Raw genomic sequence first — 17,766 nt, 5'->3', positions numbered from 1 at the left:
AGTTAAATAAGCAGGGTGGCAATATACAGCCTTGACATACTCCTTTTCCTATTTGGAACCAGTCTGTTGTTCCATGTCCAGTTCTAAATGTTGCTTCCTGACCTGCATACAGGTTTCTCAAGAGGCAGTCAGGTGGTCTGGTATTCCCATCTCTTGAAGAAGTTTCCACAGTTTATTGTGATCCACACAGTCAAAGGCTTTGGCATAGTCAATAAAGCAGAAATAGATGTTTTTCTGGAACTCTCTTGCTTTTTCCATGATCCAGGGAATATTGGCAATTTGATCTCTGGTTCCTCTGGCTTTTCTAAAACCAGCTTGAACATCTGGAAGTTCGCGGTGCACATATTGCTGAAGCCTGGCTTGGAGAATTTTGAGCATTACTTTACTAGCATGTGAGATGAGTGCAATTGTGCGGTAGTTTGAGCATTCTTTGGCATTGCCTTTCTTTGGGCTTGGAATGAAAACTGACCTTTTCCAGTCCTGTGGCCACTGCTGAGTTTTCCAAATTTGCTGGCATATTGAGTGCAGCACTTTCCCGGCATCATCTTTCAGGATTTGGAATAGCTCAACTGGAATTCCATCACCTCCACTAGCTTTGTTCGTAGTGATGCTTTCTAAGGCCCACTTGACTTCACATTCCAGGAAGTCTGGCTCTAGGTGAGTGATCCCACCATCATGAGCTTTTGCTGCTAAGTCACTTCAGTCGTGACTCTGTGTGACCCCATAGACGGCAGCCCATCAGGCTCCCCCATCCCTGGGATTCTCCAGGCAAGAACACTGGAGCGGGTTGCCATTTCCTTCTCCAATGCATGAACGTGAAAAGTGAAAGTGAAGTCGCTCAGTCATGTCCGATTCTTTGAGACCCCATGGACTGCAGCCTACCAGGCTCCTCCATCCATGGGATTTTCCAGGCAAGAGTACTGGAATGGGGTGCTATTGCCTTCTAAATCCTTGGAATTTCCTAAGCAAGGAGAACAACAAAGGTGTCTCCTGTTATGTAAATAAGGTGACTTCTGGCCCTCACCTGAAGTTAAGTGCAGGTTGCCATGGGAACCAGCAAAGTAAGAGTAGGAACTTAGTCCCACCCTCAACCTTCAGGGAAGGGAGCGGGCTAGGAAATTGAATCAGTCACCAATGACCAGTGATTTAGTTAGTCATACCAATGTAATGAAGCCTCCCCCCAAATCCAAAAAACAGGGTGCAGAAAGCTCCTGGATTGGCGAACATTGGAGATTCGGGAAGAGTAGCGCGCATGGTGAGAGCATGAAAGCTCCAGTGCCCTTTCCTGTACCTTGCCTTCTGCCTCTCTTCCACTGGCCTCTTCCTAGGCTATATTCTTTTATAATAAACTGATGTTCTAGTAAGTAAAATGTTTTCTGAGTTCTGTGAGCTATTCTAGCAATCTAACTGAACTCAAGGAGAGCATATAATCTCTGATTTATAGCCAGTTTGGTCAGAAGAACAGGTAATAACCTGGACTTGTGACTGGTGAGTGGGGGGCAGTCTTGTAGGGCTGAACCCTTAACCGTGATATCTAATGCTATCTCTGGGTAGATAGTGTCAGAATTGAGCTGAATTATAGGATGCCAAGCTGGTATCCTGAGAATTGCTTGTTGATCTGGGCTCTCCCCTGCTCCCCAACTCCCACAGAGGAACTGAGTGCAGAACACCTTTATCAAGTGAGAAGGGTTTAGAATTCTCTCAGAGAGCTTCACATGTCACCCAGGGATTTGGAGGACCTGGTGAGTAGTGCTCAGTTTCTAGCCTAGAAATATCTGCAGGTTAGAGGCATTCTGGAGCTTTATATGGTAGCAGAGCCTGTGAAGCAGCTTGTGCTTCCAGGATTTAGAGGGCACCAAACATGCTGTTTTCCATGGACAAGAACGAACACTGGAAAGATTAACTGAGGATGGGCTGATTTCAAAGGACTCTGCCCAAGACGTATGAGGGCAAGGGTAAGATGACCTAAATAATCAGGATACATGATCTGCTCTTAGCAATAATGCAGTCTAAGGGGGCCTTTGAGGAACCTACAAAAATTCCCTATGACCAACATTTAGGCATCAACCACCCAGAGGGCTTTGACAGAAATTATGAGGTGAGCAGTCAAATAAGATGCTACTTCCCACCCCCTCCCCCTTAACTCTCCTCCAACCCTCAATCCTAACAAGGAAAGGAGCTGCATAGTGAACCCAGGAGGAAGAGAGGAGTTATTAAGGTGAAGGAATAGTAAACAGCTGACCCTACCTCCAATTCCTCTAGAATTCCATGGTGGGCTTACCCCCAAAACACTCCTTTTCTGGCAGACACTATTTGTTGAATAGTACTTCCAGCTTCCTGTGAAAAGAAACATTTCAACTCTTTTTCCCAAATTGAGCCATGGGCCAAATTTCAAGAAGTATACTAATTAGTCATAGAATAGTGGCAAAAAAGTAAACAAGCCCTCTGTCTTAAAGATCCTTACTCTTAAGTCCTTATTTTCTTTATTATTATCTTTTAATGTTATCTTACTTGATTTTAGCCCCCTCCTGGCAAAGAGTCAGATAGGACTGAGCAAGGAACACTTTCACTTTTGACTGTTTAGAAAATGATCCTTCTGAAATATCCTGAGCCTCCCTACTTAAAGCAATCTATACATCATGGTATAGAAAGAGATTTAATTAACAGAGGAAACAGCGTCATAAGCCTAATTAACAGAGGAAACAGTGACATAAGCCAACTGAACACTGGAAACTCGAAATCATGCAACCCCGGGAAAGACCCTACAAGTTCAGAAAGTTTTCCAGTTTCTGCCCTAAGCTCCCCTTCTTTTCCCCAGACTGGTGACTCAGAATCCTCAGCTATGTGCTTGGCTCACTCAACAACTAGAAACTTTGTGCATACACTTGACCCTCTGGGAGAAGCCCTTTTGCAAGTTTCTTATCAGGCTGCTCATCCTGCAGCTGGGGGTGGGACTTATGAGGAACATAGGAAAATGTTTACCACCACCAGGAGCAGCTGCTGCTGCTGCTAAGTCGCTTCAGTCGTATCCAACTCTGTGCGACCCCATAGACGGCAGCCCACCAGGCTGTCCGTCCCTGGGATTCTCCAGGCAAGAACACTGGAGTGGGTTGCCATTTCCTTCTCCAATGCATGCAAGTTAAAAGTGAAAGTGAAGTTGCTCAGTCATGTCCGACTCCTAGCAACCCCATGGACTGCAGCCTACCACGTCCCTCCGTCCATAGGATTTTCCAGGCAAGAGTACTGGAGTGGGTTGCCATTGCCTTCTCCCACCAGGAGCAGAAAGGAGCCCAAATCCAATTTCTTTCCTCTGAGCTTCTTCCCTGGGAGAAAATGTTCCTTCATCTAGATTAAAGACCACAGGGAACAAAGAAAGTCACAAAGATATTGAACTTAATTTCCAGTGCCACTTTTACATAAGAACTAGTAACTGGTAGCTAAATTATCTCATTCTTGCTGCTAATAAACAGTGAAGGTGTCAAAACACCAAAGAGGCACAGAAGAAACATGGAAGAAACTAAGGGTTTAGATCATTTGTGAAAATGGGTATTCAGTCTTTGAATAATTAAGGATATCCAACTTGTAGAATATTAAAGAAATCCCTAATCTACATTTATGTTAGAGTATGTCATTACTAACCCAGGTCATTAAAGTTTTAACATGATATCTATGAGCAACTCTACTGAAGAATTTCACTTATTGGCTGGATTATATATCAAAATAAGGGAAATGCTGAATTATAGAATACTATACATTGAATATTTAATAAATTAATCCCCATGTTGACAGTAGGAGTTCCAGAAATAATGTCTGCTGCATGATAGGACTTAATCAATAATAGTTAATAATGGCTTGAGAGCAGGTCAATGCCTGATATGTTTGCAATCCAAATTAGAAGCACTGAAGAATCATATTCAAGATTAAATTCCTCTAAAAAGACTGTTGGTAGTTATGAATAGCTAAAGGAAAGGCAAGAAGATTGAAGCTTTCGTTAGCATTACTCCTTTAAATATGAACTTATTCAAATAAATTTTGGCCCAGATTTCTAGGTCATACTATTTTCCTTTTATATTTTTCATGTAACTGAATTGTACCAAAATGTCTTGAGGGCTCAGCAGTAGTTTTTGACTCTAAAATCCATACCACTTCTCAGGAGGAAGAAGAAGAAGAAGAGGAAACAGGGAGAGGAAAGGTGGGAAGAGAGAAAGAAGAGGGAAGAAGGAAAGAAAATAAAGAGTGGTGATGGAAGAGGAAGGGATAAGGGGAGAAAAAGTGGGCAAAAGGAAACGAAGGAGAGAAGGGAGAGAGAACAGGAGATACATAGCGGGGACAGCGGGAGCAGGGAGGACCAGACACCTCTCATTCATTTTGATCCTAAATTTTTTATACAAAATATTTGAAAGAGAGCCCCTAGATATGTATATGGTGGGTGATGGGAGGTCCTCATTTCTGGAGAACTAAAAAAATTCTATGCAATCCTTAATTAGGACATAAATACTTGTTTCAAACTTTTAAGTATTATACAATTTCAGTACAAGTTTTTAAATAGATTTAAACTAGACTCATCATGAAGATAGTACAAACTAATGTTCTTGTGTAATTAAAATTTTTTTCTCTCAAATAATTGCATGACACATGGTAGAAGAACTAGGAGAGGATAAGTTGATGGTGACTTTGGAAGGTGCTGAGTAGGGGCTTTTCCAAGAATTGAGCAGACTGTTAAGAAAGAAAGGAAAGGAGATGGTAAGGAGGTTAATCTCCGTGGTTATTTACGTCTGGCTGGATTACATCTGTTTTAGGTTTACTGTTCTGGTCAGGTCTCCTTGGCAACCTCTTTATGGATCTGATAAAGCTAATAAAGAAATACACTGGAGTAGGCTGAGATGAAGGGATTCCCACTTCGCAAGTTGGTCTGCCTGTACTTATCTTACAGAGAAGTACTGATTCAGCCACCTGAGCTGTAATTTTCTCACTCCAAGGATATTATGTTGAAAAGAGATTAATAGAAGGCCTTGTATTAAGCCCTACACGTCATTGGTTTGATGAAGATTGAGGAAAACAGGAATAACTCAAGTATGTCAAAGATCAGTGATTTCATAGTTATAAAAAATAAAGCTTATTAAATGATCTTGAAAAGATTCCATATGAATACAAAACCATTGTTATCATTGGTAACAATATATAAAAATATCTGCCAACATTTTTCTGACTCAAGCTATTAAATTTCATATTAAAATATGATGAAAAGATATTTATTAAATACACCTTATAGACAAAGCTTGAAAAATAGTGAAGTATACTTAGGAAACTCTACAAAAACAACAAGCAGTTTAGAGTATTTTTTCTAAAATGATAAGAACAAAGTTAGTATGTAGTTATAACATTAGTAATTGAAATTTAATTGAGGACTGAGCATGTGTTAGGCACCGTTCCTTCTGCTTTCAATAAAGTTACCACCTTATGTAATTCTCACAAAACCCCCTCTGCAATAAATACTGTTCTATTACTGTAACTATTATTCTGTTCTGTAAGGATGGAATTAGCAACAGAAAATTCTATGAAATGTACTGCTGTATACAAAGAGAATAGATTATGTCTGAACTTGAGGGTATCAGAGAGTTAATCTCATACATCTCGACTTGGGAAAGTATTTAGTAGACACAAGACAATAAAGTTTATCAAGTTGATATAAAGGGGAAGAGTGTAACAAAAAAGCAAATTCTTAGACTTCAAAATGCTGTCTGTTTGGCTTAAGGAACTCTAAAATAATGAATTATGCTTGTTTTGTTTGCTTTTGTAGTATATTGCTAGTTGGTGTGTTAAAGAGCTTTTAAATCTCTGCAGCACAAGAAAAAAGACTTGGCTCTGGGCAGCTTCCATCTCTCAGTCAAATTGGCTAGAGAGACCTGACATGTTGGATGTACATATATTATGTTGCCACCTCTTAAAGCATAAGTAAAACAAATACACTTTAAACATAAGTAAAATAAAATAAACCAAATGGTAATATGATAATAGTATTTTTGGAGCAACAGCAATGTGCTATGCTTTGATTGGACAGAATTGAGATTAGCATGGATCTTGTTTACACTTCTAATTTTCTTTTCATTCCTTCAAGAAGTAAAGGGCTAAAATAGCAATCAGTGCTCTCCTAGCACTAGGCAGGTGACAGTGGGCTGTTTTTTTGGTTCTAAGAAACGTGGTTTAACCGTGACTGTCAGTAAAATAGGGGCCTACACTTACCACAGGTGCCCACACTGGGCACTGCAGGCCACAGAAAAGCACTTAGTAGTTGTGTGTATTCAAATTTGTGAAATCTAATCCAGAACACTATTAGGCATACCATGATAAATCTTTTGCGAACTAGAAAATCGATTTGTAATGCGAAATATCTCTTGTGTTTTTAAGCTTGTGTAATGTGGTCTTCTTACAATAAGAAACTTCTGGAATTTATTGAAGCCTAAGGCTCTTTCTCAGAAAAGTTGTATGGAAAAGACATATTTTATGGTTTGAGGGGTGTTCTCTAGCTCCCTTTTAGTCAAATTTATGTAACTTGTAAGCAGAAGGTGTGGTGGCAACAGATGACTAATGGTAAAGAGAAACTTCCCCAAGGACAGCCAGAACAGACCAGCCCGGGGTTCAGGTCCACTTAGGCCTTAACTGACCCAGCGCTCCTGCTTAACTCCGAGCACTCTAAGGGGTAGGCTGTTAGGAGGGTGAAACTACATATCCCAGGATGCAGTTGTCCCTCCCAAGCTGTAGGTAGTCTGCTCACTCCTCTCACTGCACTCTGGGGAGTGTAGTTTATTCCTAATCAGTAATTGCGTACACTGTCTAGGAAACCAGGACTGTTAAGTTTGAGGGATCGGCCTCTCTATTGGCCCCGCCCTTCCATTGACCCCGCCCCTCCATTAACCTCGCTCCAGGTTGCTTAGGAGATGAGAGACGCGGAATCTTGGACTGTGTCAACACAGAGAACAGGATAGGTTCAGAGAGAAATCCTTCGAGGTCTGAGTCAGGAGGGCCGCCATGGATAGCTCTGACAGTTCCTGCCAGGAATGGTGCAGCCATGGACAATACTGGTTGGAACTCGGACCCACGGACTTAATGGAGCGCAAAGGCTCCCTAACCCTCCGCTCCCATCACAAGAAATACTCGAAGCCAGTATTGGTGTATTCCTGGTGAGCGAGCTCTCTTCGGATTCTTAGGTGCTGGGAGATGGAGAAGAAGGGAAGGGATGGGGGACGGGGGAGGAAAGGAGAGTAAGAGACAGAGGACGAGGGTGAAGAGCATGAAATAAACAGGAAAGAATAAGAAAAGAGGAAAAGAGCAGATAAAGAAAAACATCATTCAAGAGAGAGTAATCAGGAGGAAAAACAAAGGGAAACAGATCTTCAAAGGAGAAATGGAGAGTGTAGGATTGAAAGTTTGGGCAGGGCAGACGAGAGATAGAAGAGGACTCCAAGAACAGCTCCCTAGTACACACGGAGACCTGCTGCCACCAGACCCTGTCGGCCAGAGGTCACAGATCACCCACACAGAGAGTGGAGGTGGAGGGTATCTGCAGAGGCCAGGGAATCGTGGCAGAGTCTGTTAGGGGACCAAGGCACAGGAGGAGATGTCTGTTCAGAGGATGGCCTCAGGATTGCCATTTCTTGGGGGCAGTGAAACACAATGAATGATTTGAAAGAGGTCCCTAAAATTCCCTGTGTCCCCCACTGGGTAAACCAGCAAACATAGTTTATTTGACATGCACTGTGTTTACATTTTTTCTTTTAAAATAATTGACGACATTTAAAACCAGGAGATTTCACATGGAAATAGAGGATTGTGTCTTCTTTTGAAAAGCTGAAAGCCTTGGCAACAAAGAATTTTATTTTTTCTGGCAACTATGAATGTACTGGAGAGTTGAACACTGGCTACTGTTTAAGATGAGTCTACCCCTTTCTCTGGTAATTTTGACTTCTTGCCTGACCTCAGCAAACATTTACTTCCCTGCATTAAGTTTTGGGCTTGGAATTCACTTAGAGATTCTGCTATTTATTAAATATGACAGTGCCCAGTAGCAAAAACATGACACATATAATTGGGAGAAAAAATGAGGCCTTTTTAGAGCATTTAGAATTCTGTCCTTTGGGTCAATATTCCTGGCTGTATTGTTGAGAATTATTGTTTTTGGATTATTTAGAATATTCTGGGTAAGAGGAAGATCTGAAATGAAATTTCATATCTTGTCCTCTTTATACTTTCACTTGTGAAAGAAAATAATTTTGACTCTAGCCCAGGGCTAAATTCTCCTTGATCCCTTCATTCATGTAATGTATGTGACTCCTGTTGTTTCTGTCTTGCAAATTTTCTATTGTCTACTCCCTTTCCCATGAGCCCTCTCCCTTAGTTTTACTTCTTATCCCTAAAACCAACTCTTTGCCTACTTTGAACTCACTATGACAGGTTATATTAATTTGAAATCAAAACCTACACTGGGAAGTAGAAAAATCCTCTTTAGCCTCATAAGAGGGGTTACCCCACAGGCCTCAAGCAAAATACTTAACTCTTCCATGATTTTGTTACTCCATAAGGATTTAGGTCATAATGTAAGTCACTGCCAGAAATTGTTAAGGAGAAAGACATTTTTCAAGTGGACAGTGCTTCTGCTCCCTTCTGTACCTCTTTTGCTTTCAAGATTTTCCTTGTGGTCATCACAGACATCAGTAACAAAACACAGAAAAACATGTATGAGAAAGAGAATGAGGATCTTGGTGGGAGAAAAGGGTGGTGTAACTGAAAGTCATTCTGATCACTACTGGAACTGTAGAGAGTTCTCATGTTGTTGGTTTTAGAAAGAAGATTTGGGAGCAGGAAGAAATAAATTCAACCCAACAAATATTTTTGTGTCATGGACTTTGCTATGTGTTGGAGATAGAGATGGATAAAGTGGTTCAATGAAATAATTTATATAAAGCATTTAATACCATGCCTGTGCATATTAAGGAGTCAATCATACATAGTAACTAATATTTATTTAGCATAATATAATGATTAAAAGCTTGGATTTTAGGTTTCAATACCAGTTCTGCAGCTTGTGATACGGTAAGTGACATGACTGTTCTAGGCCTCTGTTTCTGCAACTGCAAAATGGGGTTGATAGTATTATTATAAGATTAAACAAGGTATTATATGTGAAGCATCTTTTGACAGATAGCCTAGCAGGTAAACACAGTAAAGAGTATATACATGTATTAGGACATGATCATTGACCTCAATGAATTTCATTGGCCAATAAAGTAGAGTGTCAGTAAATTCAGTATAATTTGATTTGTGCAAAATAGAGATGAGTGTAAGAGACAAATATAATAGGAGTGGGTGGTTAGTGTGCATATGGTTTTCTGAGCAAGGTTTAGAAGGAAGAATAGGGGTTCCATAGGTACACAAAAGAGAATAGACAAGAGCAATGTAATAGGAAGAAGCAGTGTCAGAGGGAAATAGAAGAGGTTCTCTATAGTTGGTAAATACAGTTGATCTCATTCCTTGTAGATTCTGTGTTTGCAAATTCCTTGCAAAAATTTATATGTAACCCCAATCATTACTTGCAGTGCTTTCATGGTCATTTATGGACATGTGCTGAGAGGCAAAAAATTTGAATCATCCCACACACATAGTCTTAGTTGATGTCAGACACTCTGCCTTCTTGTTTTAGCTCCTCTTCCTGTAAACAAGTATTCTTTTCACAGTCTACTTAGTGCCATGTTTTTTGCATTTTCGTACATTTTGTTGGTGATATCATTGTTCAGGTGGCCCCCAAACATAGTGTTGAAGTGCTGTCTAGTGTTCCTAAGTGCAAGAAGGCTGTTATGTGCCTCATGAAGAAAGTATGTGTGTTACATAAACTTCATTTGGACTTGAGTTACAATGCTATTGGCTGTAATTTCAATGTTAGTGAGTCAACAATATATATTAAACAAGATGTGTTTAAACAGGGACACACATAAAACCAGGTCACGTATTGATTAGTTGATGAAAATGTGACCTGAAGCTCATAGGAACCTAATCCTGTATTTCCCCTAAGAACAATGATTCGGTATTTTCTAATTGTTTGTGACTTTTTAGAACATAACAGCCTCAAATAATGAGAATCAATTATCAAATCTGAGAAACACTTGCATTTCTCTGAGCTGGCTGTGCTGCTGGCATCCTTGTTTTCCTTCCACATCCATTCACCAAGATCTGTCCTAAAAAAAAAAACTATATAAAGTTCAAATTGTATAAATTTCTAGATGAATAAATGTCATTGACCATTTTGTTTTTATGTATTCTGGTCATCACTGTTTGCTTTCTTTTGACTTAATTTGTTATATATTAAAACTTTTATTGAATTTTTAAAAGACTTTTATTGGATTTTAACCTTATGTTAGTGATTAATTGATGAACACCTACTATCTAAAATACACCATTTGAGGGTATGTCAATAGTGGCTCCAGAGAAGGCAATGGCACCCCACTCCAGTGTTCTTGCCTGGAGAATCCCAGGGACGGTGGAGCCTGATGGGCTGCCGTCTATGGGGTTGCACAGAGTCAGACACAACTGAAGTGACTTAGCAGCAGCAGCAGCAGCAGCAATAGTGGTTCAGTGGTTAAGACTCCATGCTTCCACTGCAGGGGCCATAGGTTTAATCTCTGGTCAGGGAACTGAGATTCTGCATGTTTCATGGTGTGGCATAAAATAAAATATAAAATAAAAGAATCATTTTGTGGCCTCTCAATTGAGTAGTTGATCAACTAAGGGACTGTGCCTATAGGTTTGCAAAATATAATCTAACTGGGAGAAATTCTGAGGTACCTCTTAATAAACATTTAAGTGATTCCTGTGTTCCTCTTTATGCAGAATGTAATGCAAGTCTGTTTGACTTCACTACACATTAAAAACAGTTGTGTATAATAGACATGATAAGCTGAAATACCCAGAATGGCTGGTAAAAGTGTTTCTGGTCCATTACTGGATGAGAAATTGTATAGGAGCCTTGTCTTCTTGCAGTTGGAGTGGTGAATAGAGAGACATATCACTTGCATTATACCTTGATGCTTCTGAATTTTTTCTAGAAACTATCTTTCTCTCTTCATTCCTGCAGCATTATGGAGCTATATCATCAGATGTTTCCATTGGAAATTATGAGTTGAGGGGAAGTTTTCTCTTGGGATATCTTCCCACTCATTGGAATAATTGAATACTAAGAACCAGGACAACTAGATTTGCCCTTAATAAATTCTCTAGTGTGAGGCTAGTTCTTATTTATTTATTTATTATACTTATCTCTTTTTCCTTGGCCAAATTGACATCTGGTAGTAAGTGATGGAAGAAGGCAATGGCAACCCACTCCAGTACTCTTGCCTGGAGAATCCCATGGCCAGAGGAGCCTGGTGGGCTACATTCCATGGGGTCGTGAAGAGTCGGTCGCGACTGAGCGACTTCACTTTCACTTTTCACTTTCATGCATTGGAGAAGGAAATGGCAACCCACTCCAGTATTCTTGCATGGAGAATCCCAGGGACAGAGGAGCCTGGTGGGCTGCCATCTATGGGGTCACACGGAGTTGGACAGGACTGACACAATTTAGCAGCAGCAGCAGCAGCAGTAACTGATGAGCCAAAAAAATTCACTCAAGTCTCCATGGAGACAGTCCATGCTCTGGTCTCCATGGTGACATTTAAAGAGTTTTAAGGACTCACTCAGGTTAATTTTATATATTTTTAATTTCAATTACTTCTCTCTCCTGCCTGAGTCCTAAATTAAAGAGCTTGGGTATTTTACTCTCCTGCCTCATCACCCCCATTATAGGAAGAAAACAGAAAGAGAAAGGGGAAAAAGAAAGAAAAATTAAAATGTGGTGATAATTGTAGGGTAGGGAACTTGATAGTTTTAAATTTTTTTACAGAAAACCATTTGGGTGGGGGAAAGAAATTAAAGAACTTTCTATGATGCTCTTCAGACTTATATTCTATTGTGCTGTTTGAACAAGGAGTTCATATGAATTCAAGGTACTTCACATTTAGAGGAGAATCCAGTTTCAAGGCACTAGGATATCATTAGTATGTTTATTAGAAAATAGAGATGACTTTTCTAATGTGCTGTATGTTCTTCTTACATTTAATCAGCAGTTTTCTCGTGGACTAACCTGGAAGTCTTAAACAGATCTTCTTTATCCATCAATCCCATCTTCTCATATCTCCAGCACACACTCAAGATAAAAAGGCAAAGAAAATAAAGCAAGCTCTTTAGTAATGTCATGTTGCAGCCTGCCTCTGTTGAAATCCATAAATGCTTCCCCTTCCAGCAAGCCTCCATTCTTCTACTTTAACAACTTAGACCCTCAGTCAAAAGTTTTTAACTCTTTTGTGCATTTTAAATGTTTGGTTATATGGCGAGCAAAGAGAAGAGAATTTAAAGAGCTTTTTTGGTCAGTAATGAGAAGTGAGAAGAGCAAGCCTCAGGGTAAATTATAAGAACACAGTTGGTGCTCAAATAATGTTTATCAAAGAAATGAACAAATGAGCAGATAGAAAGGACACACACACAAATACAAAAGGCATTGCAGGCTGGGGCCTCTATTTTATATTTTAAAAAGACCCTAAGGTAAAGGACTACAGGATAATGCAGATCCATAATAAACCCAGAGCTGATTTTCACAGTCCTGACCCTTAAAACATTTTTTAAATTAAATTATATATAGTTGATTTACAATATTGTGTTAATTTCTGCTATACAGAAAAGTGACTCAGTTTTACATATATATTTTTTTCAAATTCTTTTCCATTATGATTTATTACATGATATTGAATATAGTTCCCTGTGCTATACAATAGGACCTTTTTGGTTGTCTATCTTGTATATAATAGTTTGCATCTGACTAATCCCAAATTCCCAATCCTTCCTTCCCCCCAGCGCCCTCCCCCTTGGCAACCACAAGTCTGTACTCTGTGAGTCTGTTTCATAGAAATGTTCATTTGTGTCCTATTTTAGATTCCACATATAAGTGATATTATGTGGTTTTTATCTTTGTCTTCCTGACTTAATTGGTTTGGCGTAATAAATCTCTAAGTCCATCTGTGTTTCTGCACATGCACAGCCCTGATCCTGATACAGCAGGATGACACTGAAGCATGTTTGGTCACCTCTGTAGAGGTAAGATTAGAGGATTATAAAGCATTAGGCTTTGATTAGAATGGTAAAGAATTTTAAAATGGGAGCTAAACATGTACTCTTCCTAGATGTAGTACACGAATTACCAGGAATGTACTGGTAATGACAGGTACATGAATAACAGGTAGTTAGGAAATTCTTAGTTAGTATAGGGACAAAGGATAGTCACATTTTAAAGAGGCATTCTAATTTCTTAACTCATACTTTAAAAAAAATTTGGCTGTGCTGGGTCTTCATTGCAGGGTGCGGGCCTTCTCTTGTGGTGGTGCAAGGACATCTCTAGTTGCAATACATGGGCTTCTCTTGTTGTAGGGCACAGATTCTAGAGTGCACAGCACAAGCTCAGTAGTTGTGTCTTAACTCGGGCTTTAAAAAACATTTCAAGTTATAATACTGTGTGACCATTTAAGATGATGTGGTAGTATAGATGGGGAAACAGTGGAAACAGTGTCAGACTTTATTTTTGGGGGCTCCAAAATCACTGCAGATGGTGACTGCAGCCATGAAATTAAAAGACACTTACTCCTTGGAAGGAAAGTTATGACCAACCTAGATAGCATATTCAAAAGCAGAGACATTACTTTGTCAACAAAGGTCCATCTAGTCAAGGCTTTGGTTTTTCCTGTGGTCATGTATGGATGTTAAAGTTGGACTGTGAAGAAAGCTGAGCGCCAAAGAATTGATGCTTTTGAACTGTGGTGTTGGAGAAAATTCTTGAAAGTCCCTTGGACTGCAAGGAGATCCAACCAGTCCATTCTAAAGGAGATCAGTCCTGGGTGTTCTTTGGAAGGACTGATGCTAAAGCTGAAACTCCAGTACTTTGGCCACCTCATGCGAAGAGTTGACTCATTGGAAAAGACTCTGATGCTGGGAGGGTTTGGGGGCAGGAGGAGAAGGGGACGACAGAGGGTGAGATGTCTGGATGGCATCACCAACTCGATGGACAAGAGTTTGGGTGAACTCCGGGAGTTGGTGATGGACAGGGAGGCCTGGTGTGCTGCAATTCATTGGGTTGCAAAGAGTCGTACATGACTGAGCGACTGAACTGAACTGATAGTAGATCAATGACGTGGAAATATATTTACTATCTAGTCGGTGGAAGAATTAGAAATTTTCATGTAAGTCAGATACATATATAAAATTTGTTTTCTAAAACTGATCCTTAAGGTTTTTCAACTGTTGGTTACTAGAGAACAATTCAAACATACCAATTTAAGGATTTCTCTATCTCTGAGTTTAAACAGTTTGTTTTAGATTAAAATAGTCTCTTTCGGAACAGTTCCCACTCTTCTGAGTCCTACCTCCTCCATCCTCTCCTTTTCCTGCATGAGGGACTGAAGTTATACGGTATTTTGGTTATGGGGGAGTGAGTCTCCCAGATCTACATGTGGATCCTTGTTCTTGCTCACCTCATTCTTATTCCAACTTCTGTCCTTGCTATTGGTGAATTTTTGACTAATCCACTTAGTTCGTTGAAGACCTGAGGGGTCTGCTTACAGACTCATTTCTATTTTGGCTCTCCTTAGCACTATAGATCCCCATGTCAGCTCATCCTCCCCTGTACCCTAACTTAGGCTGGTAGTAGCCACTGTGGTAGGGATACCCAGAACATAGTGGTCCTGTAGCTGGCCCACTGACTCTCAAAGTTTAAGAAATTTAGCCCTTTTATTTCTTAACAGCTCCTGACTTTCAAGAAAAGCATCTGACCCAGGACTAAAGAGGGCTTCCCAGGTGGCTCAGTGGTAAAGAATCTGCCTGCCAAACAGGAGATGCGGGTTCAATCCCTGGGTTGGGAAAGTCCCCTGGAGAAGGGAATGGCAACCCACTCCAGTATTCTTGCCTGGGAAATCCCATGTACAGAGGAGCCTGGCAGGCTACAGTCCATGGAATCACAAAGAGTTGGACACAATTTAGTGACTAAACAGCAGCAGCAGCAGGACTAAAGGAATTTATTGTTATTCAGAAGTTAATCACCAACACTTTATTTTTCTTAGTATTCAAAACAGTCCTAGATCTTCCCAGTGCGAATGTGGATGCCTCTAATTTATTAGAACAAAGATTATTTTAAAGAGTTAAGCAAAGAAAAATGTTAATATTTTAAAATATAATCTCATTTTAAGTAAAAAAAGAAACAGCATGTAATAAAGTCTTTTGTTAAAAATATATGTCTATATGCATTGGAAAGAGGCTGAAAGATATTTACTATGCAACACAAGATATTTTATTACTGGATGGTGGATTTATGGATTATTTGTCCTTTTCTTTTTTCCTATTTGCCACTTTTACATTTTCCATAATGAATGTGTATTATTTTCATAGTAAGAATAAAGTAAAAGTACTTTAAAAAATTTGATATCACTTTCTACAGCTTTTCCCTTGGAGCAAACATTCTCTAAATGATCAGAATTTAAACACAATACTTCATCTCTTTCATAGTCTGAGTCATTCTTCATGGTTTATTATGAATCTTTTAAAAATATCTTTTTAATTGCCAGTTTATATTGGATAAAAAGGATGATGCTATTCACATTCCTTTAGTTTAACCACCCTTTCATTCTTGTCTGTGTTCTATAATGGTAGGTCCTACGCGATGGTTATTTTTAATCTTAATGCTACATACTTATTCCTCAACATACGCACATACCCACAAATGCTTTTGAATGTAGTAGTTTTGGGGAGGAAAACATCTTATTTTCTATTTTTCAGGACAATGCAGGACATTCTGCATCCTTTTGTCTGGACTGTATTTTTCTTTCAGTGCTATTCTCTCTTTGTGAAATCCCAACCAAATTATTTTCTGAAAACCAGTGGTTATAAAATTGTACCTTGACCTTTGTGTGAGGTTTTGCTTAATTTACCTGATGGCCAAAATAAAACAGTTTTACTTGCAAGATGAACCCTTGACCTGTAGGGCAGATATTATAGGACAGGCATTTCCTCATGTGGGTGCACTTGGATTAGAAAAGATCATTGCTGTATACAAGTACCTCTGCCAGAGCCAACTCCCTCCTGTTCTTGGGACCATCTCTCTCCTGGGCTGCAGGAGTCACCAGAGCCTTGTCATAATGCTGCTGCACTCTTCCTCACAGAGAGTCATATGTGCTTTTTCACCAGCTTTCTTTCCCTTAATGATGGTCCTTTTCTAGGTAAGGATGTGTAGGGTGTGAGGGAGGAGGTAAGAAGAAGGTGGGGCTTAGTGATATTTTGATAAGGAGAGGTTCAATCTTATGGACCCCAGGATACCCAGGCTCAGAGCTCAAGGTTTTCAATGACACTAGAACGAGCACTGTTTGATAAACTTCTCTGAGTTGGCCTGAGAAGCCACCTCATCAGTACTATTTTCTGTGTACTGATCAGACTTCTTTTGACTGCAGTTGACAAATACTCAGCTTGCACTAGCGTAAGGAAGGAAGGAAATGAATTAGGTCATGATATTCATAGAATGGTTGATCACTAGATAAGAAGTGCAGGGATGCAGCTCAACCTCAGGAAAACAGATGTAAGGGATGCTACTGCCTCCAGGTCTTGCTTCACTTCTGCTCTCTCCTCCTCTTTGTTTACCCTCATTGTATCACTGAAGACTGAGAAACATGACTGCTATGGTTCTGTAATCTATAACTTAGATCTTCAACCAACAAAAAAGCTGGTTTTAAGATATCTTAAGTTCTGAATTTTAAAATTTCAGGTCAGATGTCCATTATTGGGCCAAGTATCTGTTTGGGGTCATCTGACTGGTCAAGGTTAGGTAGAAAATGGCAGCTCATCAATAGCCATAGGGCACAATGGACATTCCCAGGAGAAAGGAGGAGTGCTAGGCTGGTAATCCTATGTATGCTTAGTTGCTCAGTCATATCTGCCTCTTTATGACCCCGTGGACTGTGGCCTACCAAGCCCCTCTGTCCCTGGTTTTCTCCAGAGAGAAAATTTCTCCAGAGAAGAATACTGAAGTAGGTAGCCATTCCCCTCTCCAGAGGATCTTCCCCACACACCTGTGTCAAACCTGAGTCTCCTGCATTGCAAGCAGATTCTTTACCATCTGAGCCAACAGGGAAGCCCAATAATCCCATAGATATCTACTATGTCCCATCCTATCTTGTAGATATTTATATGATATAATACTATATCCTATAGAAAGTTACTGCAGTGGAGAATGAATTCTAAATTCCAAATACCCAAATTTATAACACAAGTTTAAAATATAATCCATTAATATATTGATGTTAATGGAGGTGATGGGATTTCAGTTGAGCTATTTCAAATCCTAAAAAATGATGCTGTGGAAGTGCTGCACTCAATATGCCAGCAACTTTGGAAAACTCAGCAGTGGCCACAGGACTGAAAACGGTCAGTTTTCATTCCAATCCCAAAGAAAGGCACTGCCAAAGAATGTTCAAACTACCACACAATTGCACTCATCTCACACTCTAGCAAGGTAATGCTCAAAATTCTCCAAGCCAGGCTTCAACAGTACATGAATCATGAACTTCCAGATGTTCAAGCTGGATTTAGAAGAGGCAGAGGAACTAGAGATCAAATTGCCAACATCCACTAGATCATCAAAAAAGCAAGAGA

The 17,766-nt window shown here is 39.8% G+C and overlaps 1 protein-coding gene across 2 annotated transcripts in view; it reads left to right on the top strand.

The window, feature by feature from the left end:
- The first annotated feature begins 6,978 nt into the window (after positions 1–6,978).
- LOC105003468 (chromosome unknown open reading frame, human C9orf135) overlaps positions 6,979–17,766 on the top strand; it is a 105,131-nt gene continuing 94,343 nt past the window's right edge. For both annotated transcript variants that reach the window (XM_010860639.1, XM_010860640.1), the window contains exon 1: positions 6,979–7,181. In XM_010860639.1, the coding sequence (XP_010858941.1) occupies positions 7,030–7,181 (152 nt within the window). In that variant the 5' untranslated portion in view covers positions 6,979–7,029. The remainder of the gene's footprint in view (positions 7,182–17,766) is intronic.

The sequence above is a fragment of the Bison bison genome, unplaced genomic scaffold, assembly GCF_000754665.1.
Source record: "Bison bison bison isolate TAMUID 2011002044 unplaced genomic scaffold, Bison_UMD1.0 scf7180017864469, whole genome shotgun sequence".
NCBI classification, from domain to species: domain Eukaryota; kingdom Metazoa; phylum Chordata; class Mammalia; order Artiodactyla; family Bovidae; genus Bison; species Bison bison.
The sequence above is the reverse complement of the archived record's forward strand: the minus strand, read 5'-3'. Positions and strand labels throughout refer to the sequence as shown.